Genomic DNA, 27388 nt, shown 5'->3' on the forward strand with positions numbered 1-27388 from the left:
CCAAAGGCCATGGAAATGTTGGCACAAGTCGCATACAGCCAAGTCTAATGGCCGGTGTCAGATATTTTGTTGGAACTCCAGACTTTTTCTATTGGGTCTGAAATAGCTTGTGGTGTTTTCGGTGGAAAAATATACCTGCAGTTTATTTTTAATGAAAAAAGGCGCGAAAGCACAAGAAAAAATGTTTATCTTGTCAATAAATGTTGTGAGTTTGAGTTTGAGATTTGAAAAATATTAGAATAAAATTAAATTTTACAATATATTTTGACAAAAAGTTTATTCTATTTCAGAATTATTCACCATTTTTGAGAAAAGCTTTATATTAGTCTCGGCTGGAATAGCAATTGCTGGCTTCGTATTAGTTAAACGGACGAGCTCGGACTCGCAAGCTCGTCCGTTTAATACATACTCAGCCAGCAATTGCCTACTTCCAGGCCACGACAATAATCTACTATTAGTTTTTCGTTGTTTTTTTTGGCGGCGGTTTTTTTTCGGGCGTTTTTTTTATTTGTGCTGGCGTTTTTTGATATCGGAGGTTTTTTAAATTTTTAAAAATGCGAAAGTTTGTGTGTGTGTGTTTATGTTTGTTACTCCTTCACGCTAAAATGGCTGGACGGATTTGAATGAAATTTGGTACGCAGATACTAGCTGGATATCTGTAATAACATTTAGGCTACTTTTTATCCCGATATTCCCACGGGATACGCATAAAATCTTGAAATAACAGCCACTGGGCTTAGAGTCATGAAATTTGGTATGTAGATACAGTAGATAGCTGGATGTCTGAAATAACACAGGCTACTTTTATTACAATATTCCCACGGGATAGTTGTTCTTAATACAACACCTCAATGAAGATTACGATATAAGTTTTGAGATTTCCAGGGGAATTTTGTAAAATCCCGGAATTTCAATTGTAACTACCAGATCGAATGTATCTACGCGTGCGAAGCCGCGGGTAAACTCTAGTATGTGTATAAATTAAATGTAAATAATTGTTAAAATTGTAAACTAGTTGCCACAGTGTCCCTTCTCTGGGTTATTTTTTTAATCCCTCCACAAATGAGGTAGTCAAATCACGCAATCTGACGTGACATTGGCAAAGTGCCTCGCAGCAAATATGCCATAACAACAACCAAAAAAAAGATATGTCACTATTTTAGTAAAAAAACAAAAATCATCACCAGGCCCTTACGTCAAAAAACTTGATGCGGTAAAAAATCTTGTTTGAAATTACATAAGCATAACAAACGAGGTGAAGCAAACTGAAGAAGCGGTTCTGAGGAATAGCCGTTTTTTATGTTTGTAGTAAAAAGTCACCGCCCCAACAAGTATGTACTTACATCAGGATTCCTTGTCGTCTGACGCGACAGATTTTTCACTCTAGTTCCTTTGATGGAACTAATGCGACGTCTTTTTCACTTTCTGAGACCCTTCTTTCTTCACTCTAAAGGATCTAGTGCGAAAAGATCACAGTAGTTCTATAATAAAAACTAAAAGGAAGAAAATAAGTCTAGTGGTCTAGAACTCTATCAAGAAGCTCATTTAAGGTTCAACAGTCGGGGCCCTTTACGAAGATTTTTTGAGCTGGTTACGATTTGAATGGATCCCGACTGTTGAACCTTAAATGAGCTTCTTGATAGAGTTCTAGAGCACTAGAATTATTTTCTTTCTTTTAGTTTTTAAGGCAGTCGGTTTTTTTTTAATTTAATGTTTTTTATTTTATACTTTTTTGATATTTCTGTGAAAATAGTAGATTAAAAGTATATACTCATATATATTTAGAATGGGCTAATTATTAGCTTTCATTTGATTCCCATATTGTTACAATACAAAAGATTTTTTTTTATTATCCTTCACCATATTTTTTTTCGCAGACGCCATATTGAAATATGATATACCCTATGTCACCGACAGTTATGAAGAATCCAATGATACCTCATATGTTACAATCCCTTCAGCCGTTTAGGCTGCAGCGAGGACCAAAGAAATGGACATACATACCCACATACATGCATACATACATACATACTTACTTACATACATTCATACATACATACTTACATATATACATACATACGCTCGAAAAACATAACCCTCCTTCGGCAGTCGGGTAAAAAGGCACTAAAGCGAATAATCTGACGTGACTCTTTTGTACGCCACAGAACGATAGCGGTTTCATATATTTAGTACGGCTATATCACTATAGTTTTATATTCTTATTTGTCGCTCATTGATGTACTTATCGGCTTCTGTTTGTCAAGACATCAGAAACCCTTCGTTTCGCGTCTTAGCGGTGAGGTGCGGAAGGCGAGGAGTCTGCCTCGCCACAACCAAGGATGGGCGGTGTACAGTCAAATTTAAAAATAAGTATCTATTCGAACCACTCAAATATATATTACTACGGCCCTATTGCGTCGGAATAAGAGTCTGTAATACTTATTTTTAAAATTTTGAATAAGTTTATATTTTTACACTTGACTGTACCTCTCACCTCTCCCACCACTTCTTTTCTTAAATCTATGTATATATAATTTGCATTGGCAGAGATATCATGCAGGAATGGTGATATGGATATACCACTAAATCCTGGACCTCGCGTAAAACGTAATATTGCGGGGGGACTCTGCCCCGCGGCCCCTTTAGGGAGGCTCCGCCCCCTGTCCCCCCTTCTGTTCCACCTATCCCAGTATCAAATATTCATTTTTTTATCTTCAAAAACCTTAATGTAAGCTTAAACTTTTAAGTAGAAGTTAAAATGCTAACTTCTAACAAATAAGAGTGACAGAAAGAAAGTCTTTCGAAAGCAGGATTACAACACTTATATTGTGAACTGTCCTTCGTCTGCCCTAACACGAATTTGCCGAAAATTAGATGTTTTGGTACGGCTGATCCTAATCATTATATTTATTCTGGTGATTCTACATTTCTATACTAACTAACATGTGTTTTTTTAGTGCTTGAAAAATGCTGCTTCTCCGTTGAGCTACGCATTGGATGCATAATAATAGCATTCTTTGATATATTGAACGGGGGGTTTGGTTTAATGGAACCCGCTGTTAGAGTACCTGCCCAGCTTGCTCCTTGGCTCCATGGATTATATTCATTTTGGGACAGTAAGTTTGACTCGACGTTTATTTAGTGTGCAACAAGAAGAATATAAATTAAAATTTAATTATGAATAAAACTTCAAAAAAGGAGGAGGTTCTATGTTCCAATGTTTTTTTTTTTGTATGTGCGCCGATTACTCAGTCAATTTTAGACCGATTTTCAAAATTATTTTTTTATTCAAAAGGGTACTCTTCTGTGGTGGTCCCATTGTCACCAAATCAAGATCTGATGATGGGATCCTAAGGAAATCGAGAGCAACTCTCAAATTTTATATGCACACCTGTGGCGATTTTGGCATTTTTAGCATTAAGATAAGCATTTATATTCAGAAAGTATCATTTGGTAAACTGGACCTGATGAAGAAGACCGTAGAGGACCAATGGAACTCGTCAAAGCTAAGTAATGCTCGCTCGTCTATAAACGATCATTATTCATATACCTAGATAAGCAACTAAGAAGGAGCTTTAAGTTAATGATTCTTACGAACTGATTTGATGCTGAACCCGGAAGGTAGGCAACGGAACTCTGTTATAAAACAACGTAACTAAGCCGCGTTTGGGCTTCATGGAAGCTCGAAGTCGGTGTCTCAGCACGACCGCAGCAGGATGGATTGAAACCCATAGTATGTAGGTGAGGTAGACGACCTTTCGAAAGCTTTTGATTGTGTGGATCATGATACTTTAATTTGTAAGTTAAATTTTTATGGCATTCGTGGCCTCGCTTTAGAACTCATTAAATCTTACCTCACACAAAGAAAGCAAAAGGTAGCGATTAACGGAACGGTATCGGAGGGATCTGTAGTCGAAATGGGAGTGCCTCAAGGATCCATTCTTGCCTAATTCCTGTATCTTATTTATGTAAATGACCTTACTTATATGGTAAGCCAAAAGTCGGGTATAGTTATGTTTGCTGACGACACGTCTTTACTGTTCAAGGTTAGTAGAAAAGATACCGACTTCATTGAGCCCAATGAAACCCTGTCCGTGATATGCGCATGGTTTGCTGCCAATAATTTGTTACTAAATCTTAAGAAAACTAAATGTTTTAAATTCTCGTTGATAAATTCATCTAACTCGAATTCAGTTTCTAATACTTATAAAGTTAAATGGTCAAACTATTGAATTTGTAAAATCAACATTATTTTTAGGAATTACGCTCGATTCTAAACTACAGTGGGGAGGGGACCTCACGTCACAGCAATCGCGGGTAGATTGAGCTCTGCTGCTTTTGCAGTTTGGAAAATACGGCAGCTAACCGATGTGGTGACGGCACGGTTGGTGTATTTTGCTTACTTTAATAGCATTATTTTGTACGGCCTTATTTTATGGGGATCTGCTGCAGACATTGAGTCAATTTTTATCTTACAAAAGAGAGCAATTATAGCAATTTATAATTTGAAGACGCGTGAATCTTTAAGATCTTTTTTTAAGGAAACAGGTATCCTAACCCTGCCGTTGCTTTATGTTTTTGAAATAATCATGTATGTTAGGAAGAACATATGTGATTTTCCCACTAACGTCGATAAGCCAAAGGCTACTAGAAACACAGGGAAGCTTAAAGTTCCATCTTACAGACTGGCTAAAACCAAAAAGTCGTTTCTGGGAAATTGCATACGTTTTTATAATAAAATTACAAAAAATATTATAAATAAAACGGATACAAAATTCAAATCTATTGGCAAGAAGATATTAATATCAAAGGCGTATTATAAAATTAATGATTATATCATGAACAGGGACATTTGGGAAATAATTCCGATCCGCATTAGCGATTCCTTCAAATAGCGAACCTACTGTGTTAAAAATAAAGTTGTGCTAAATACTTGTGATGTATACATATCATTTAATAATATTGTAAATCTGTTTAAAAAAAATATACCTTGTTGAGTTTCTTGCCGGATTCTTCTCAACAGAGGTTTTTCCGAACCGGTGGTAGATTTTTTTTGACATTCATAATTGCTTGTTATAGCCTAAATTGAATAAAGACGAATTGAATTGAAGATTGAGATTGACTTTGACTATTGTTCCATTCCTGCTGGATCGTGCTGAGGCACCGACTTCGAGGTAGTAGGTACCTAGTGCTAGAAAAATATTTTTATATGTTTTGTAGTCGGTTTCATTTTTAGTTATTTTTTAGGGTTTCGGAGCCAAAATGGCAAAAACGGAACCCCTATAGTTTCGCCATTTCTGTTTGTCCGTCCGCGGCTTTGCTCAGGGACTATCAATGCTAGTAAGCTGTAATTTTGCACGGATATATATGTAAACTATGCCAATTAAATGGTACAATAAAAAAAATCAAAAAAAAATCTATAAATAACTAGATCGGGTGTATACAAGCTCACTTGTAATGACTGCAGTAAAGTATATGTTGGTCAGACAGGTCGCAGTTTTAATGCTATATTTAAAGAGCATGTTTCGGCATATAGGAATGAGCATCCTGATAAGTCGAATTCTGCCAAACATTAGTTACAACTAAATCATTCTTTGTCGGACTCAGATTCGTATGAAGTGTTACATTATTGTGGCAAGGGGTTTCGTCTCGATGTTTTAGAATGCATGGAGATAAATAGATACAACAGTATGGGGTCTATTATTAATGAGCAGGTGAATTTAGTTTCATCTCCCTTGCTACAGCTTGGATCTAATTTCAGCAATGGTAGTTAATAAAACGGGTACGTATTATAATGTATAAATTTAAAATACATATCGGTTGAAATACATACAGTTGAAATACCGAAAATTATAAAATATAATGCATCAAAATACATAAAGTTATTTGACATAAGTTCTAAACGCATAAGCTTGAAATGCATAGTGGTCAAAATATATAATGGTTACAACGCATAATGGTTCTTAGTCATATGGCACAAAATGCATATTTTCATAATGTATACGTTCAAAATCTATACAGTATGTTTTCTATAATGGTTGAAATACATACTAGACACTGAATTTTCACAATGAAAAATGCATATATTACAATTCTGGCACTAGCCGGCCGCTGCCGCGGCACGCTCGCTTCGCTCGCTCGGCTCGTGCTTGTTTTGGTCATGGTTGAACCTAACACGCTCCTCCTCGCTACGCTCGTCGTCGCACCTAAAGTTACTATTCAATTATTGATCAGACTTTAGTTTAAAATGCAAGGTCTTGTTAGACAATACCGATTACGATCAGTCGGTATCTTATAGGTTAGGTTAGGTTAGAGTTTTGTCCAGGCGCGAAGCGCCTTAACTACCCTGAATAGGAGCTCCGCGAAGCGGAGCTCCGTCGACTTGTCTTACAGTCCTTAATTTTTCAGAATTTTACATGTAAATACAACCTAAGTAGACGGGAGATGAAGATGAACCTAGGCATTATATAGTATGTATTTTGACCATTATGAAAAACGTACTATAGGAATTTTAATTGTTATTTCTTTCAACTATTATATATTCTGATTGTATATATTCTGAACATATACATTGTGAACTTAGTCATTTTAATTTTATGTATTTCGACCAGTATGAAAAACGTGCTTTATGAATTTTGATTAATATTTATTTAAACGATTATATTTTTCTATTTTCGATATTTCAACTGTATGTATTTCAACCGATATGTATTTTAAATTTATACATTATAATACGTACCCCAATAAAACATGCCTTGACAGTAAATAAATAAAAATCAAGGTAGTTTTAAAGGACGGTTTAAAAAAAAATTGTGGGTAGTTTTTGTTTTGTTTCATAAAACATATGTGGGTACTTGGGGAGTTACAGTGACAAATTAAAACGGTGGTTGTGGTTCGTTAGTCGAACAACTGGCAGCATGGTGTACGGTTGTGTCACTCTGAAGATGAGCTCTGGTTGAGTTCGAAACGCGTCAGTGTAGTGTGGTGGTGGTGATAGATGGATTTGTGTGATTTACTAGCTTCACACGGTAGGAACGTGATGCGAGATACTCGCGGAACCAAGGATTTAGCGGCTGCCCCACACCACATACGTCGTTTCTATACAAAAGGGTGTCGGTTTCTGGGGTATCAAAAACTTTTTTGGGTTTCTATCGTTTGCCCGAATTTCATATGCCCAAATGTATCGTTTTCTAGAATTTCATTTGCTTTAAAGTAATTGATTTCTGAAATAGTAATTTCTTCAGAGTTGATATTAAACTATCCTAACTAAACCTACTGCATTCTATATGATGACATTTAAAAAAAATCCTGAAAACAGCACGGTTCTATATATTTTATGGCAAACGTTGGTATGGCAAGTGAAATTCGGGCAAATGAAATTAGAGCAAGTAAAGATAAACGGCTTTTTTGGAATCATAATTTTTTTTTGTTTTGTTTTGTTTTTAGTGTAATTTTCGAAATGCGCAATAAATATTTTCTATTTCTATTCTATTTCTATTTAAATTTTATTGCTACAACAAATTTTATATTGTCTAAATATGTATTTATCTCATCTGTGAATTTACTTAATAGTGTATTAGTACTTTTATTTTTTAACCCCCGACGCAAAAAGAGGGGTGTTATAAGTTTGACCGCTATGTGTGTCTGTGGGTGTGTCTGTCTCTCTCTATGTGGCACCGTAGCTCTTAAACGGGTGGACCGATTTGAATGTGGTTTGTTTTAAATTGAAAGCACGTTTTCTAGCAATGGTTCTTAGACATGTTTTATCAAAATCGGTTCAGCCGTTTTCTAGATATTGAACTTTGAAGTGGCAAAGTCAGGGGTTTTCCAACTTTTTCTTGGTTAGGTTATTTGATAACTGTGTTCATTGTCATAAAGTATATTGTTTTTTTGCAGAAAAAAAAAACTAACTTGATTAACTACGCATTTTTTAATTACTTTGTCTATACTTGATACAATGGATATTGGTCTGTAATTAGAAAAGTCTCTAAGGGTGATCTTTTTGTGCATTGGACGAACCAAAGATTCCTTGAGCTTGTTCGGGTATTTATGATGTAATGAACATCGTTCTTTAGCAATTCTGACATTTAAAATTGGGATATTATTAATTGCACATCAAATAAATAATTGCCTATCAATTTATTCTCATCATTTATATACCTTTGTACATCAATTAAATTATTTCAATACAAATAAACTAAATGTTTAGGAAAACTAGTGCTGCAGATAATTCGAAAATATACATCCGTCTACAATATAGAAAAATACTACAATCACATCAAAAATACTGACCACACAGCAAAAAAATACTGACTGCACAGCAAATTAATTAGATCGTGCGTAGATCATCAGATTGAAAAAGCTTTCTTTATTCTTCGAAATCTGCGTAGAAAGTCGCTTTTTATCCTCTTGGCTGGAAAGAGTTTTTGAAATTCGGACGTTATCGTGAACCCCCCCTTGAAAATACATATCACAACCTCGTATCTGGCCACAAAATTGCTTTAGAATCATTTTTATGTTAAGTACGTTAGTGGGATGTCACAATTTTTGACAACATCCATACTATCCATACTATCCATACTATCCATACTATCCATACTATCCATATCCATACTTCCATACTATCCATACTCCATACTTAATATTATAAATGCGAAAGTAACTCTGTCTGTCTGTCTGTCTGTTACGCTTTCACGCCTAAACCGCTGAACCGATTTTGATGAAATTTGGTACAGAGATAGAATAGACCTTGGGAAAGAACATAGGCTATCTTTTATTGCGAAAAAGAGGCTTTAAGGGGTTGAAATAGGGGATGAAAGTTTATATGATGGAAGTTCGTCGCTGTCGAAGATAAAACCATGAAACTTGGCATTTAGGCATTTAATCCATACTATCCATACTTCCATACTAATATTATAAATGCGAAAGTAACTCTGTCTGTCTGTCTGTCCGTCTGTCTGTTACGCTTTCACGCTTAAACCGCTGAACCGATTTTGATGAAATTTGGTACAGAGATAGAATAGACCTTGCTGTGACCTTGGGAAAGAACACAAGCTATCTTTTATCGCGAAAAAGAGGCTTTAAGGGGGTGAAATAGGGGATGAAAGTTTATATGGTGGAAGTTCGTCGCTGTCGAAGATAAAACCATGAAACTTGGCATTTAGGCATTTAATAAGAAATAAGTCGGTATTTGGTTGAGCTTTTTTGAAAATTCGACCTGTGAGGGGATGAAAGTTTATATGGAAGATCGTCATTGTCGAAGATAAATCGGTGGTTCTTTATGAAACTTGGCATTTGGGCACGTGATAAGAGATACATAGATATTTGTTCGGATCGGATCGGGGCGGAGGCAGGGTGGCAACGGAGTGGAGCGGAGGCAATTAACGGATGGAGCGGAGACAATTCGGGCTACAGCGGAGGCAGTGAATTAGAGCGAAGGCAGTGGATCGGAGTGGAGACAACGGAGCGGAGGCGTCGGAGCGGAGGCAGCGTGGCAACGGAGTGGAGCGGAGGCAACGGATGGAGCTGAGACAATGCAGGCTGCAGCGGAGGCAGTCAAGTAGAGCGGAGCTGAGGCTGGCGGAGCGGAGGCTGGAGGAGCGGAGGCTGTGGGGAGGAGGTAGCGGAGCGGAGGCAGTGGAGCAGAACGTAGCGGACGCTGCTGAGCGGAGCGGAGACGGATGGTGATGATAGTGCTGCTGATTATGATGATTGGTGATGATGATGGTTATTGTGGTGATGATGATCGATGATGATGAATGACAAAAAAAACGTTTATAAAAAATGACTCATTTGAAAACTTTACCTGCGGGGGGGATGTTAGCAGAGGGGATGATGCAGTGTTAGCAGAGCCTATTAAGCTCATAAGAAAAATGTACGCAATGTGAGGTCATCATGAAAAAATTATGATTTTCAGATTTTTCTTATTTATTGTGCTATAAGAGCCACCTTTATGCAAAATTCCAAGTTTCTAGGACAGCCGGCAGTGCGCTATAACTTTTTCTGTTAAGGCGATTTGTATGAAAACACCTTTTTAATGACTGTAGCCAGTTTAATACATCAGTGACTGTAGCTTTTGATTGCATTGACTTAGAAGTTTGATTTTTTCACAGCTATCGGGACTATTGACCTGAGTTTAGGATTTAATTTCAACTAGATACCTATACCCCGCGCGTTTACGAGATAAAGGGACAGACAAGCGGACAGACGGACAGCAAAGTGATCCTATAAGGGTTCAATTTTTTCCTTTTGAGGAACGGAACCCTAAAAAACTTTTTTTTTTCGCTTTTCAAATTACAACCTATTTACTTGAAAATATGGGGATGAAAGTTCTTACGGAATTCCAAACATATTTACTATGAGTATATTTATCGGAACTATGTGTAGCTAAAATGCCGTCTTAATTATAATCCTACCCTCCTAACTTACAATAAAGGACGTAAGGTGTCAAGAGTTCACTATGAAGAATGAGTCCTTTTGTGTTGGCAGGGTAGAATACACGTCGTTTTGCTAAAATGTGGCTACCCGCAAAATAATTATGTTTTTACTAAAGAACATGGATGGATGGAAGAACAAAGAAAAAATTGATATTCATAGCAATGTATTGAAATGGTTATTTTCAGTAAACCGTAGAAGTTTCTATGTGCTATTATTGGCAGAATAGGTATCCTAAATACATTAAATACTTCCCAAAGTTACTATTCCACGCGGACGAAGTCGCGGGCAAAAGCTAGTAATATAATAAATCGAAAACCATTTGGAGAATGGCTTTTTTCGGGCTTTGTGAAGCGTTTTCAGAGATCAGATTCCAAAAATGTGATAAACTAAATTTAAGTAATGACCCTCATTTGACCCCTGCAGTGTCCCGTCACAAAGGCAGTTATAAAGCAGGTCTACACTCTAAAGCAAAATGACAGTTTGAAATGTTGCTGTCCTGTTTATAATAGGAAAGAGTGACAAAGATAGAACTTTAATCACATGATGCGCACCCGGCTTTAAATAGTTCTCATTTATCGTAAAGTCCGAAATGTATACGAGTATTTCAAATGTATTTTTACAAATTAAATTATTAAATTACTACGTTACAAGTAAATACAAAAGAATTTAAACATCAGATTTTAATAAAAAAATATCTTTTACTATCACACCATTAAACAATCATAGGAATAATCGAAGCTAAAAGAAGAGAAATAAATAAAACTATTTGTCATGGTTCATTTAAGACCCTAAGCCGTGCTTGTATTATTGTCACATTGTAATGCCACAGATTATGTTATGTACGACCTGATTTTTTATAGGCAATGGAACGTGGCTGTCTCACTGTGACGTCATCCAGCGTGTTTCGTAAAACAAATATTAAAAATTAAATACTCATCCAAATTCAAAATCAATGAAAATGGTATCTTATATAAATATCCTATTCTTTCCAAAAATAAAATAAAAACTATAGGTTATTTTTTTTGGTTCCCAATTCGGGTAGATACGAGGTTGTGGAAGTAAGCGTTGAATTTGACGTGTTCACGAAGAAAGTTCGTCATTGTTGAAGTAATATTTAAATCTGTTATTTAATCTGTTAGTTTATTCTTATTACTAAACATTTATTTAGTAGTAATAAAGCTTATTTTAGTTTTCTGAAATTATTCCAAATGCGTCTATAATTACAAAAAAATTACAGAACAAACTAGAAGAAAATATGTAGAGATTCGGAAACGCACTCGAAAAAAAAGCACAATGACACGTTCTGAAACGTGATTTGTCATAAATTATTTCATTAATATAAATGCGTTAGTGTTTTCATTCATGTTATTATTGTGGTTATTTATTAATACCAAAAAAAATACATAACATTTATTTACACTTTGTTTTATTGCATAAGTTTTTTCGTCTTTATTCACAAAAAAAATAACGACAAAGTAGATAGATAATTGTGGTCAAATTCAGAACGCTACCGGAGGGAATAAAAAAGTTCACACTGTCAATCTTACAAATTCTAGTAGGTAATAATAATAATTATTTAACTCTAAGTAGGTTTAGCTACTTGCATAATTAAATGTAAAAAGTACTAGTTAACTTAGGTACTTATCAACGTCTAACCCAAACCCTGGATCTAGACAGCTGAACTTTTACTTGGACTTCGAAATTTTACTCTTTTTATGGAGACAAGAACGTGGATGTATTTTGAGATATTACCATGGGATGAGGCTTCTGCGATTTAGAAAAAAACCACTGGCATAAGCTAGCTAGCATAACCTGAAACTGATTTATAAGTGTTCAATTTATTTTCTTCCATCTATGTACTTATTTTTCTCGCTGTCGTGAGGTGAAAAATTGTGTGTTCCGCTCGGCTGTAAAGTTGTTTAGCATCTCGTGCGTTTGAAACCCTCGACTACGCTTAGGATTCTTTTTTTGAACCACTCGCTTCGCTCTTGGTTTAATCCTGGACTCCTTCGCTTGCTCGGCTTTCAATATAAGCACTCGTGCCAAATAGTTACTTTCCAGCCTTGCATAACAAATAACTATTATTGTCAATTTGGCACCGGAAAATTAGGTACAACGACGAGCGAAGCGAGGATGAGTCCTCGCTCCGCTCGTCGTGCAGATAATTCGAAAATATACATCAACACAAACTATACAAAAATAATACAATCACATCAAAAATACTGACTCTACAGCAAATTAACTAGAGCGTGCGTAGATGATACTCATTTTTATAGCAAAATAACTTTTACTGTCAATTTGACACCGAAAAATTGGGTATAACAACGAGCGGAGCGAGAAGGAGCGTTAGGTACAATTGCGACCACAACGCGCGAGCCGAGCAGCGCCAGAACCTAATTTATTTAGGAAATAATTTGGCCCCTACTCTACTCGTACTAGTGCTGGTTATGTAATTTACTTGATGTAAGCGTATATAAATGCTGAAAATAAATTGATAGGTAAATACATATTATGTTGTACTTAATAATAAGATGATATGTCAAATAAAATGCTGTTTCATTTAAGTACCTAAACTGCTGTGCGTTATATGAAAATAGAAGCTATATTTAAATAAAAATCCGGTCAAGAGCGTGTCGGACACGCCCGAAATAGGGTTCCGTAGCCATTACAAAAAAATTAAGTAATATTTTTCTAAAGATTTCGTACTTTATACGGAATCTTCCATACTTTAGGTATATTTTATACCTTAGGCTGCTAGTTACTCATAAACTACTTATTAATAATTCTGAAGCAAACTTAACGGTTATAGTTTTCCTTGAAAGTTTGATATACTTACTACCATCCTGAATTTTTTCAAATTTTTCCACCCACCTGTTTAGATTTTAGAGGGGACGCTCGATTTTTATGAAAATTTGCACTTTAAAGTTGAATATTTTGCAAATACATCACTGAATTGAAAAATCCTTTTAGCAATTCCTTAATGATTTTAAAAGAACTATCCAAAGATATCCCACACTATAGGGTTGGATGAGAAGAAAAAATCACCCCCACTTTACGTCTATGGGAGGTACCCTAAAAATTTTTTTCCCATTTTATAAAAAACATTTTACAATAATGTACCATTTTGTCGACATAGTTGACATATATATCCGTGCAAAATGACAGCTTTCTAGCATTGGTAGTCTCTGACTGAGCAAATCAGTAATTTTGATGTGAATTCGGTTTTTTTTTGGATAAAAAAGGTTTTTTTTATGTGCGTTTAAATACTTCCTTTTAAAATTCATACCAAATAATATTCCCTGAGGAGTTTGTCTATTAAGTAATAAAATTGTAATGAAACGTCACGAAAAAAAATTACACCAAACGATAACACAAGAACTAAATGTTCCTTGAAATGTTTTCGATGAAATTATATTTTTACGCCGTGGTGGCCTAGTGGTTTGACCTATCGCCTCTCAAGCAGAGGGTCGTGGGTTCGAGCCCCGGCTCGCACCTCTGAGTTTTTCGAAATTCATGTGCGGAATTACATTTGAAATTTACCACGAGCTTTGCGGTGAAGGAAAACATCGTGAGGAAACCTGCACAAACCTGCGAAGCGATTCAATGGTGCGTGCGAAGTTCCCAATCCACACTGGGCCCGCGTGGGAACTATGGCCCAAGCCCTCTTGTTCTGAGAGGAGGCCGTGCCCAGCAGTGGGACGTATATAGGCTGGGATGGGATATTTTTACGACCCTTTTGTGAATTTCTTATTAAATTGCCTAACATTTGTGTTTATAATGTATTATTTCCATCTTATCATGAGAACTTAGCTTATGAAAGATATGCGTGTTCATGCAGTTCCTCCACCTCCACACTGTAAGAACACACACAAATCACACAAACCCATCTATCACCTGTCACGACTAACATCTGTCATGTCATGTGTCTAACGTCTGGTAGCATGGTGTACGGTTGTGTTGCTCTGAAGATGAGCTTTGGTTGAGTTCGAAACGGGTCAGTGTGGTGGTGGTGATAGATAGATTTGTGTAATTTGTGTGTATTCTTACAGTGTGGAGGTGGAGGATCTGCATGAACGCACATATCTTGCATAAGCTTAGCTATCATAAGGTCGCGGGTGAGCAAATAAATGATTTTACTTCCTTTTTAATTTATTTATTTATTTATTTATTCAAAACAATACAATAACAGGCTTACAAACCAAAACGCCTATCACGTTACATGCTTCACATAAATCAACATGGATCACAAATTAATAATAAAGAATACAATACATACCGGAAATAACATAACCAAAATGAACATAGAAAACGGATTTGAATACTTTACAAATTATTATAATAATTTGCCTTAATATAATAAATAGCAAGAAAGAATTAGATTTCAAAGAAAGCTCTCTCTCTCTCTCTCTCTCTATCTCTATCTGTTTCTACCGTACATAAGTCTATTGAACAGCCGATATTTCAAGACATTGTTTGTCTTCAATATATTATTAATGCACACTATCCATTAAAAGGAGTTGGAGGGTAAAAATTATAGATTTCTTTGATTTTTTTACAATAAAGGCTTCTGTTTGGCCACAATCACGCCTGATGGAAAACGAGGATGAGGCCTACGATGGAGCACGCTTGCCTCGTAAATGCTCATTCACCCTGGACTTGAAAGCGGCCAAATTATAGTGTTCAGGAAACACAGTCGCAGGCAGGGAATTCCACTCTTTAGCTGTGCGGTTGATGAAGGCAGAGCAAAAACGCTTTGTGCGGATTTTGAGAATACTGACAACGTAAGGGTGGAGACCCCGCCTAATTCTGGTCGACCTGTGGAAGAAAGGAGCAGGTGGAATAAGGTCGTGCAGTTCCGAAGCACATTCACCGAAAAAAAAGTACTCTTTTTATTTAAATACTACACTTCATGGCAAATTTCAGCTTTCTAGGATATTGAGAAGTACCCTAGGTTTTTGATAAGTGAGTAAGTGACTAAATTGACGTGTTTTCGGTATCAATAAAATCTAAAGTATCAAAGCTATCTACGAAACTTGGTGTGTTCCTAACCACATCTTATGCTGCAAATTTGGGCACTCTGGTGTAAACTGGGATGATTGTTATGAGGGTTTGAAAATGCGACAAAACGGTTCGAGAAAAGGTAGATAGTGCCCCCCGCCTAGCGCCTTCTTTTTTAGGGTTCCGTAGCCAAAATGGCAAAAATGGAACCCTTATAGTTTCGCCATGTCTGTCTGTCTGTCCGTCCGCGGCTTTGCTCAAGGACTATCAATGCTAAAAAGCTGTAATTTTGCACGAATATATATGTAAACTATGCCGACAAAATGGTACAATAAAACAATAAAAAAAAATTAGAGTAGGTACCTCCCGTAGATGTATGTAGTGGGGGTGATTTTTTTTTCTCATCCAACTTTGTAGTGTGGGGTTTCGTTAGATAGTAGGTTTTTTAAAACCATTTTTTTTCGATTCAGAGATTTGTTCACAAAATATTCAACTTTTAAGTGAACATTTTCATTAAAATCGAGCGTCCCCCCCTCTAAAATTTAAACCGGTGGGTGGAAAAATTTGAAAAAACTCAGGATGGTATTAAGTAGGTAGATATATCAAACTTACAAGGAAAACTGTAACGGTTAAGTTTTCTTGAGAATAATTAGTAGTTTAAGAGTAAATAGCAGCCTAGGTATAAAATATACCTAAAATTGGAATATTCCGTACAAAATACAAAATCCTTAGAAAGATATTAAGTACTTAATTCTTTCGTAATGGCTTCGGAACCCTTTTTCGGGCGTGTCCGACACGCTTTTGGCCGGTTTTTTTCATTTTAAGCGTTTATTATTATTAAGCGTAATTTTTTTGCGTTTTAAGTGAATCAAAAATAGAAACGTATTTAGGTGCTTTTCAAGACTGGCCCATTTAAAGTAAAATTAGTAAATACCTACAATGATTTCTTAAATTGGCGCTCGATATTATGCTGTATTTTTCTTTTACAGTTGGGAGAATACTCCTCGGAATTCTTGGACTTCTAGTTAATATCGCCTGTTTCATGCTGATAGCGGGAGTACGCTCGGTAAGTTGAGTTTTCCTTGCGGTACCTAAACGAGCGAGCGAGCTTTCCATGGCTCTCTGGCATATATCGATTGTTTTTCACGTAACTATGTTTTATATCCAGGTTTAACTAGCGTATGGGGGTATTTTCTATCTTCCCGGGCTAATGCGTCACAATACTTTAAACAGCATATTGGGTAAAGGCACCAGTGCCCAGCCAGGATCCTCTAGTCAGCCTTTTGCGTCTTTAATTACTCGTAAATAGCGGTATTTTTCGAATTAACCAATCATGAGTGGTTTAAAAGATGCTTTGATTCCTCATTCGTCAGTGCATATCGTGATTGGTGCAGTAAGCGGGCAACGGGTACAATTAAACTCGTTTAAACAAGTGCTGTCAGTCGATGTGAGTTTTGGTGCCATGTCCGCCATTTTTTCAATAGCAAATAGTGTTTTCGAAAAAGGTAAGAAAAGTTATGTTATTACGTTAAAAGTGACTATTTTTCTGCTTGTGTGTGTTAATCACTAGTTTATCTATTAAATTTCATTAATATTTAGCTAAATTATCTCTGCTTTACGTATAAATTTAGGGGGCTGGGTACTGGATACTATTTTTTTATACGACATCCAATTCTCAGCCTGCTGGGGCTGACTTCTGGGTAAAAAACATATTTCTCATATCTTAACAAGAGCACCCCATTAAAACCGCTAAATTTAAATATACAAATGGAATTTAACGTTCCCTACATAATTTTGAGAAAAACCCAGTAGTTGGCCGTATTTCGAAATATGTTTTTATAAGGCTGACTACTAGGTTTTTGCGGCGCCAGTGTTCAGCCGTTCCTTGTTAGGTACATATATTATATTCCGTTTATTTGAAGAAGTACCAAATTAGGTACCTATTTACTTTGTTGATTATCATAATGATTATTGTTGATTTTGATCTCTTTTTAATTAATAATTGGCTAGGCTGATTACTGGGTACACGGAGGCCGATTATTAGATTTTAGTGGCTGATTACTGGGAAAAAGTGTTATTTTGTGTTTAAAATTAAGTATAAAATTATCAAAGAAGTTTTTTTGTTATTTCATTGTTTGTATTAAAACAAGAGTAAATAATGAACCAAACTGAGTAGTACATTATATTCTCTGCCCTGCCCTGTAGAAATAACAAAGGTTCAAACTTGAAATTTCCGTTAAAAGGCTGACTTCTGGTGCCTTTACCCTTTATCAGATTATAACAAACACATGATGTATCCTTAAAAGCTCTAACCATAAGTTATATTACAAGTTTATAATGGAGTATTCTAGAATTGAAAGGGTCAGTCAAAATATTTATTAATTTAGAAGAGGCATTTTTTTAATTTACATAAGACAGGGAAACGAGAGAAGACAGGGAAGTGATTATTACAAATTATTTTTTGGTCTTAATATGAACTGCACTGCACAGTAAATATTATGATATTAGTAAAAAGAAAAAATATATGAAATCTACATAGTAATATGTAGGTAATATAATACCATTTTATCGTTCAATTAGAAACTAATATAAACCTTCATTAAATAGTGTCACTTAATACAAATAATTAATATGTACGAATAAATGGTTACAGGGCTACGGCACATGCTGAGCTGAGTCCTTTTGGCATCACACTACAGCCTCAGATCAAATAAAAAGTAAAGACAGGGCGCTGCGAACAACGAAGCGAGGCCGGTCAAACTACACCAATCCGTGTGCTTACACAGTGGCACGCACACACTTGCGACCAAACTACACCGAAACCTTATTACTTGAGCAACGCATTCCCGTGGAGCACAACGTATTTTTAATTTCGACTAATATCACTAATAATGCCAAATTGCGCAGTGAAAGGGTGTAAAAACTATTCGCCCAATAATAAAAAGCAGGATGGAATCACTTTTCACACGTAAGTAAACTCGAAAACCAATATTTTCAATAAAAATCGAAATAATTTTGCTTGGAACACAAAACGTCAACGCTAGTGTTGCCATTATAATATTGTAGTTACCCTATTATTGGGTAAAAACCGTCTATGTATTTTATTTTTTGTTTTTTTTTATTCTATTTTTTATTAGCATGGCTTAAAACGTTATTTACGGTAACGATATTTTTTATAATATCGGGGTACTAAGAATTATTATGGCAACACCTGCCTACGCACACATGTTTATAAAACCGGCCTCACTCGGCTGTTCACCGAGCTCCATCTTTACTTTTTATTTAATCTGAGACTACAGCACAATGTCTCTTATTTTCCTCTCTTCTCCTGTTTACGTTTTTACTGTGTTTTTGTTGTGATGTAGTGTGTTTTTCTTGTCAATAAATGTTGTGAGTTTGAGTTTGAAATAATAATATGCATTGTTTGAGTTATTGAAAATACAAACTGAAATATAGATGCACAGAAAAAACAGAAAAATAACTCCATCTATTCTGTGCATCTATATTTCAGTTTGTATTTTCAATTTCGGTTTTACGGGATGACCGTAAAAGTAAAAATTTGGAATTGAAATAAAAAATACAAAAAGATTCCAAAAAACCAATCTTTCTTTGTTTGAGTTAATTTAAAATTTCAGTTCTTTTATCTTTTCATTGTACTCGTAGTGTCTACTCTTGTGTCTGATATCCTGTCAATCGTTCCAAGGTTAACTGGAAGAGATCCCTTTAAGGGATAAGTTCGGCTTTGTAGATCTTATTATCTTTGTGTTCTGTTATTTTCATGTGTTTTATGTACAATAACGAGTTTTACAATACAATACAATTACCTACAATACAAACTAATAGGTATGCATAATTCTACGACCTGAGCCAATAAAATTCCCCAATTTGCAGAGCCAGCCATAATTATCGGTAGGTAAGGTTGGATCAATTAAATAATTAATTTTGTTGGTACAGCACTAAATTTTCAGAGACTAGACAGACTTCGGTGAGGAAAAAATTATCATGTCAATTTGACATATATAACGGATCTTTGTCTTCCAATTAATTCTATAATATAAACATATTTACACAATCATTTAATGATACAATGATTGTTAAAAACAGTGGTGGGTTCATTGAGATGTGAATATGATCGGGATTGGCGTTCAAATGTAGTACTTAACTACGGAGTAATCGTGAATAATTGCTTTGTTTACACGATTGTTTAATTCCATAGAATTCTATTTAAAATGCCAACTTTGAATCTTTTTTAAGCTTAAACTAAACAATTTAAAAAGTACTTTTAATGGTTTGTTTAACTTTAGTACCTAGTATTAGTATGATGCTTATTTTGTTATTTATTTTTAAAATGAGTTAATTTTGTATATATTACACGTTATTCTTGCAATTTTTGATTTTTAAATACTTATATAATTTAAATGTATATGTATATGTAAGTAAACTCTTTATTGTACAAAATAAGTAACAAACACAATTGATAAACATTGAGAAATATGTGCAAAGGTGAACTTATTCCTTTAAGGGATCTCTACCAGTCAACCTTCATCATCCTCATCATCCTCGTGTCAATTTATTTCTTCTTACTGCACTCTTCATTAGCCGCCACTTCCGCTCACTGTCTTCAAAAACAATCCTCAGTAAAATGTTTCGAGCACATGACGATATATTTTGACGGAAACCAATTTTCACTTTTTACAACGTTTTTCCGTTTGTTTTACATATTACCGTCTTTTGTAAATCTATAGGAAAAAATATAACATGGTTTAAATTAAATTACGTCATACCTATCCAATACAGATACGCAAAAAGAAGAATTATAAATAACTAGCTTTTGCCTGTGGCTTCGCCCGCATGGAATTCGCTCATCGCGCGCTGTTCCCTCGGTAACTGTGCATTTCCGGGATAAAAAGTAGCCTATGTCACTCTATGGCCTATAAACTATTTCTATGTCAAAAATTACGTCCATCCTGTCTCCGTTTCGACGTGAAAGACGGACAAACATACAAATAAACACTTGCATTTATAATATTAGTATGGATATCCTAAAGTATTACTAATAGTAATAAATGGATTATTATTATAAATACCGCCGCGTATTATATACACCGCACCCTACCGTACCACACAAGTCTAACTTGACCCGCGTTGCAACTAATCAATTTTTTTGTAAATATTTTGGTAAAAGATAGAAATGGACTTACCGATGAAAAGTAATATTGTTTGTCGTTGCATTACATTTTTTACTATTGTTTCCGCACTATTTAACGGCACAATAAGACATGATGCCGTATCTTAGATGAATGATTGGTCTCGCGCGCTCGCTCGACTAGATACCGCCGGCGTACTTGTCAAATGCGGCAACAAATAGTACGCCGAAATCGGCGTACCCGAGCCCGAGGCGAGTCAGTCGCCTTGCAAACTGTGCGTAATGTGCATGTCCCGAATTTTTGTTAAATTTTGGTCATAAACCGAAGTAAAATGCCGGTTTTCGCAGTGAAACTGTTTCAAAATAATACTACAAGAAATAAGAAGGACACTGGGATCACATACCATCAGTAAATATCGTGTAATTTCGAAATTACAAAATAAAATAACATGAACCCTAAACGCCATTCTGTGTTGCCGCGTACACAAGAATCAAATTCCCCGTGGTTGAGATTTTAATAAATTGAATTTTATTGTTATCATCATTAAATGATGATAAATTTTAATAACTTATTTTATTTAAGTATCTAACGTAATTATTATATATACATAACCAAGTTCTATATTATTTAATGTTTATCTTTGTGATGTTATACCTACACTGAAGGTGTATAAATTGTTACCCGACACTATTTAATTAAGGGGTGAATGTGTCTTAAAATTAAAAATGTTTTTCGTCTTCCCAGTCAAAAGCCCGATCAGCTGATTTACTTAGGTATTACGGGAAACGAAAAAAATTTTTTTTCGTATTCCTACCCATTTTCCTGAAATGTTAACTTTTTACCTGACTGCCCGAAGGAGGGTTATGTTTTTCAAGCGTTTGTATGTAAGTATGTATCTATGCATGTACCTATGTATGTATATTTTGTAAACAATTATTTTTATTTTAGTCTTAATTAACCTGTACATTATATTAGGTTTAACTATAGGTGCAACGTGTTAAGTACGCAAAACTTCTTAGTTGGTGACTCAGTCCATGAATTTTCAGTAATAATTTGTAAATATTGAATGTCCTTAAATATATATATTTTTTAATTAAAAGTGAGGCCTGATCATTGATATACCTACATCATACCTACCATTTTTTTAAAGAAGAAACCTACGCCTAAACTATAAACAAACATATTAATACATTCACTCTTAATTACTTCTTAATTTCTAAGTATTTCCCAAGATACATTTTGTAACCAGTAACTTAATAGACCACAGAATAATTTATTTTCCCAATAATTCGGGTAACAGTGGAGCAGCTGGCAATACAATTCGTCACGCACACTAGCATCCTTGCAAATTGTCTTACACCGTTCTTACGCACACTACAATATTGAGTTGCCGCATTCGCGAACGTTTTGTTTTTAGTTAGCGCGGTATCTAGTCGAGAGAGCGCGCGAGACCAATCATTCATCTAAGATGCCGTATATTGAAGCTGTTTTACGTCGTAAATGTCAGCTGTCTCATCGGTCATACTTTATGATTGAAACTGACGGTAAACCAAGGAGTCGGGAAATACAGCAGTGACAAATCACTGAATAGCCAACAGATTAGGGTAGCCTTCCACTGTCTCTAGAAATTTATGTGCTCGTAGATCACACATGACAAAGTTTATTATTATACTAGATGAAAACCCGGCTTCGCTCGGGTAAAATGTCGGGTAAAACTCATAATAACATGTTTGAAAAAAAAAATATCCCAGTGTAAAGAATGTCGTACTTATCGAAAAATGTGACGTATATTCCCAGCCTTAATATTATCACAAGCGTACTTTCACAGCTAACCTACGTATCGGTATTTCTCTAGTAGATATTTCTCCTAAATCTTATTTGCCCAAATAACTATGATGTCTCTGTCTCATAATCAAAGAAATTAGACCTAAAGGGCCCCATATAGGTACGGTACGATTCGTCTGTACGATCGATCTGATTAAAATCGACGAATCGTACTTCGTACCGTGTGTGGGGCCCTTAAGAGGTCACAATTGAGAACGAAATGCAAACCTGTGACACCTGTGACACGTGATGATGTGACACTAACGCCACATTGATGTGATGACTTTGACATGTTTACTTCGCAACGCCATTATATGCTTAGTAATTTTTTCAAGTTTATATTGAAAATACTCGATAATCCGAATTTTCCGCCTACAAGTTGTCGACTCGGATTGACTAATTTTTTACGCTCTTCAATTTGAAGTGCATTTAGTTCGAGTCTACCGTACCCCTTGACGAAATTATTAATATAGATTGTACGCTAAATTGTAGCCTTAGTTTAGGGTAATTAGTTGAACAAAATTATTCGGGGCTATAGCGTCTGATTAACTTCGTTTATTATAGACGCATTAAAAAAAAAGAGCTAAGCCACGACAATTATAGTGATAATTTTTTGTACTTTTAGTTCCAACGCCTTTAAAAAAATGGCCAAGAGCGTGTCGAACACGCCCGAAATAGGGTTCCGTAGCAATTAGGAAAAAAATAAGTAATATTTTTCTAAGGATTTCGTATTTTGTACGGAATATTCCAAGTTTAGGTATATTTTATACCTTAGGCTGCTATTTACTCTTAAACTACTAATAATTCTCAAGAAAACTTGATCGTTATAGTTTTCCTTGTAAGTTTAATATAATTATTTTTTGTTAACAGGAAACGAGCTGGCTGGTTCTACCATGGTTTGGAGCGATTGCACTGTATCTTATTTTTAGCTTCGCTGTTGGGATTTATACTGTAATAAGAACAGAACATTACTATCATATACTTGGCCCTATTATGCTGGGTAAGCTGTTTTAATTATAAAGGTAGTAAACTAAAGTATCGTTAAATTCTATTCAAAGGCAAGTTTAAAGAACGTTGCGTTAGGACAGCACAATAATAATTGCAGCTGCCCAACTCTATGGACCTAGTGTGTGGAATAGAGATATCGATGAAACAAGTTAAATTTTGCTAGAGTTATAGCTATTGTAATAACCGTTTTTGTCACTTAAAACCTAAAATTGCTAGAAGTGGCTCCGAAGCGGTAACGTTTCGTGTGCTCTGCCTACCCTACCCCATTTGAGAATTCAGGCACAGTATTTAAATAAACTAAGCAGTATGGAAGCTAGGCATATTTTTTGAGATAAATACCTACGCTCCAATGGAGCGTTAGGGTTGTCCACTTATTTTTTGTAAAAAAAAAGGTTTAGTTCGCGCAGTACCTACCTCCGACGGTCAAATAACTAAAAATAACTATTCTGAATGTTCCGTATTACTAATACGGGTATCAATTATATTTTTAAACAAAGCGCGCTTTAAAAAAGGCAAATATTTAATTCAATTCAATTTATTTCCATAACAATTGACATTGTGTTGGATTTTAAAATCTATTAAATATCTACAAAAAGTTGAAAAAACCCTCGACTTTGTCACTTCAAAGTTCAATATCTCAAAAACGGCTAAACGGATTTCGATGAAACATGTCTAAGAACCATCGCTAGAATCCTTGCTTTCGAATAAAAATAGACCGCATTTTAATCGATCCACCCGTTTAGGAGCTGCGGTCTCACAGACAGCCAGACATAGTGGTCAAACTTATAACACAATTTTTGCGTAGGGGGTTAAAAACAGCAACTGAGAACCTGGTTGAACGATAGGTAGATACATATTTCCTACAACGAATTTAAACTATCTATAGGGAAGCTGTTGTACCTCTGACAGTTTTTCCTTTTTTGATTTATAGAAAAATAACTAATTATGGAATAAACATCAGATATTAAAATATCGAAATATACATCATTAGGCTATGTTATTCGATAATAAACTGAGCGATTCGTTTATTAATTTTGAAACGATAGGCTCACGAAAAAACACCCCCCCCCCCTGTGCAACACCCCTGATGTACCTTGGACATTCGAGGTTATACCTTGGACACGTGATTTTTTGTCAAGAAAATATTTAATGTTTATATGTTTTACTTATTTATAAAATCAATGACTTATTTACTGGTTATTGGCACACAACAGTTTTCCCACCAAGTTCGTACATAAGTATTATTATTTTATAGATCAAACAAAAAGTTCTGTTGTATAGCAAGATAGAGGGCTATTGAGTTTTTATATCTTCCTAGAAGTATTAATTAATTACGCTAAAAACTAGATATAACATTGGCGACGAATCAGAAACGAACTATAAAAGTGTGTAAAAAGAAACAATAAGATCGAATTGTGTCGACATTAACTCCGTGTCTAAAAACAATCACGAAGTTCAGAAAAATGATGGCGCCGGTCGGCGTCGAATAAATGGATTCTGTTCAGTGGAAGTGTAGAATGCTTCTACCGTCATAAATTTTAAAATAATAATAACAATAATTTAGTTCTGAAATATACATTTCAGGTCAAGTAACCATTAAGCTTTTGGATTTCGAAGGCAAGTTCACGTCTGCCGCCCCCAAAGTTAGCTCACACGCACTCATGTCATACTCTGAAAGCAGAGCGGTACCGAGGGCATGGTATTGCTTCCGTTCCCATAAGCTCTATGGGATCGTCTTGGGAACTTCGACGTCGCGAGCCTGTGACTAGAATTTAAACTAAAAATATAAAAGTTTAAAATCCATAAGCTTAAGAATATACAGCCTTAAACATAGCAAGGGGATGTATAAAGTCCCTATGTTAATAATAAAATTCCTAATCTAAATAATTCAGAGATGTATATAGTCTATAAATGTCAAAGTAAACTAATTAAATTATACAATCTTCAGAGGTGTAAAAAGCCTCCAAGGTCAAAAACTAATAATAATTATTAAAATAAAGAAATGGAGATGTATAAAGTCTCAAAATGTCAAACTAATAAATATTTTTAAATTAAATTCTGCAACGCGGACAACGGCAACAGAACCAGAAACTAGACACGAAATGCGCCGGGACACTGCCAAGTCACACTTCACAACACTATACAATGCAAATACACCGACATAAACACACACACACACACACACACACACACACACACACGCGCGCGCGCACACAAACACGATACATCACATCACACATCAACATCCCAATTTTTCATCGGCTTTCAGTTTTGGCCATGTCGCATCATCACATAAGTACTCCTCAATTTTATAGTAAGCTTTCTTCAGGAGTGCACTCTTTATGTATTCTTTAAAAGAGTTGTGTTGTGTGTTGTGTTGATTACACAGTGTTCGGCTTTCCTGCCCAATATAGGCGTAACTATAAATAATATTTTTACAGTTATTATTTTATAGGGAAAAGCACCGAATTAAGCTAGCCCTACTAAATTCTTATAATACTGAAAATAATGATTATTCATAATTCATAATCGTTATTTTTAGTATTACAAGAATAATTATGAAGAACACGAATAAGCTTTAAGCTGCGTTTTCACCTAGTGCTCAGAGCATGCTCTGAGCAACTTTTTGCTGTTCTGCCGAAGCTCGCTCGAAACAAAACATCTGTTTTCATTCAATGACGAGTAGTTCGCAGCCGGAGTTACGTTTTCACCAGCGATCATGGACGGTGGTGATCTGCTCGTGCAACTGAACGCTGCAACTGAGATTTAGATTTTTCATGCCGAAAAGACGCCGTTAAAGATTCAATCTTCTTTTTAACATCCAGTGGTGTACATTTTATAATGTCGGCTGTGTATTTAAAAGCATCGTTTTTCATTGCAACATTTTTGTAATCATTGCTTAATAATTATCTTAATTCAGAATGTTCAGGTAAAAGATCGGAGCCCCACCGAGCATGTACAACGCCGAGCGAATACACTTAACCTCTGCTCGCTCACATGTGATGTCGTTTTCATTAAGTGAATGAGTGAGCGATCGAACGCTCAAGTGTTTTCAGCTTCCGCAAGAACGAACGATTGCTCGCTCAGAACTGCTCGGAACACTAAGTGAAAACGCATTTTAGTGACGAGTGTTACTTGTAATAAGATTTTGTACTGAAGAGATCGGCTCAGGATTTAGCCTCATCCACAGTCCCATTTCGTCACCATCTTAAATCATCTTCATTCTCATTAGTTTACTATTCTGATTCGGTAACATTCCTATATCGTCATTTGCCTATCTTGTCCGTTTTCTTACGTGGGCCACAGTATCAACTCATCAACATTATTATTCAGACCACAGTGCCAACTCCTCAATATTATTGCATCGTTCATTGAGACATGTATGGTAAATATGGACGAGTTACTGCTGACCAAGTAGAACTCTGTGGTCGATAAAAGAAAGTGGACGCGTTGGCACTGTGGTCGAAGTAGGAATGCAGACAAAATGGGATATTGACGATATCAGAAAGTGGATGAGTTAGGAAAGTGATGATTTAGTAATTTTAGGCTGACGACACGGCACTGTGGACGATTTAAGAAGGTGATGAAATGGGACTCTGGACAAAGTCATCCTGACCCAAGAATTTTATCATCAAGTACCTAATGACTTACCAAGAAACTTACCAACAAAGTAATGACTTCTTTATACTCGTAAATACGGGTGTTAGTGATTAAGATTTTGGGGGGTATGTAACCTTTCCAAAAGAATTTCGTGAGAGTATCAGGAAAAACTAGCCTATGTATTATGTATTTCAGAGATCCAGCGGCCAAATCCGTCCAGCCGCTGCAAGCTTTTGCATTCATAATATGAGTTGGATTAATAACTCTTTTTTTTACAGCTGGCTTACATGCTTATTTCGTGCTGGTGGTGTTGAGTTGGTATATGGAGAATCAATGATTATAAGCCCACATTAAATGTGTGAATATGTCACGCA

At 35.5% G+C, this 27388-nt stretch overlaps 1 protein-coding gene across 1 annotated transcript; it reads left to right on the forward strand.

The window, feature by feature from the left end:
• Positions 1-1178: 1178 nt before the first annotated feature.
• LOC141428793 (uncharacterized) lies at positions 1179-27388 on the forward strand. Its single transcript, XM_074088809.1, has 5 exons — positions 1179-1331; positions 2958-3116; positions 16425-16501; positions 23277-23406; positions 27293-27388. Coding segments are annotated over exons 1-5 (426 nt in total). The 5' UTR covers positions 1179-1330; the 3' UTR covers positions 27352-27388.

The sequence above is a fragment of the Choristoneura fumiferana genome, chromosome 6 (assembly GCF_025370935.1).
Source record: "Choristoneura fumiferana chromosome 6, NRCan_CFum_1, whole genome shotgun sequence".
Taxonomy (NCBI): domain Eukaryota; kingdom Metazoa; phylum Arthropoda; class Insecta; order Lepidoptera; family Tortricidae; genus Choristoneura; species Choristoneura fumiferana.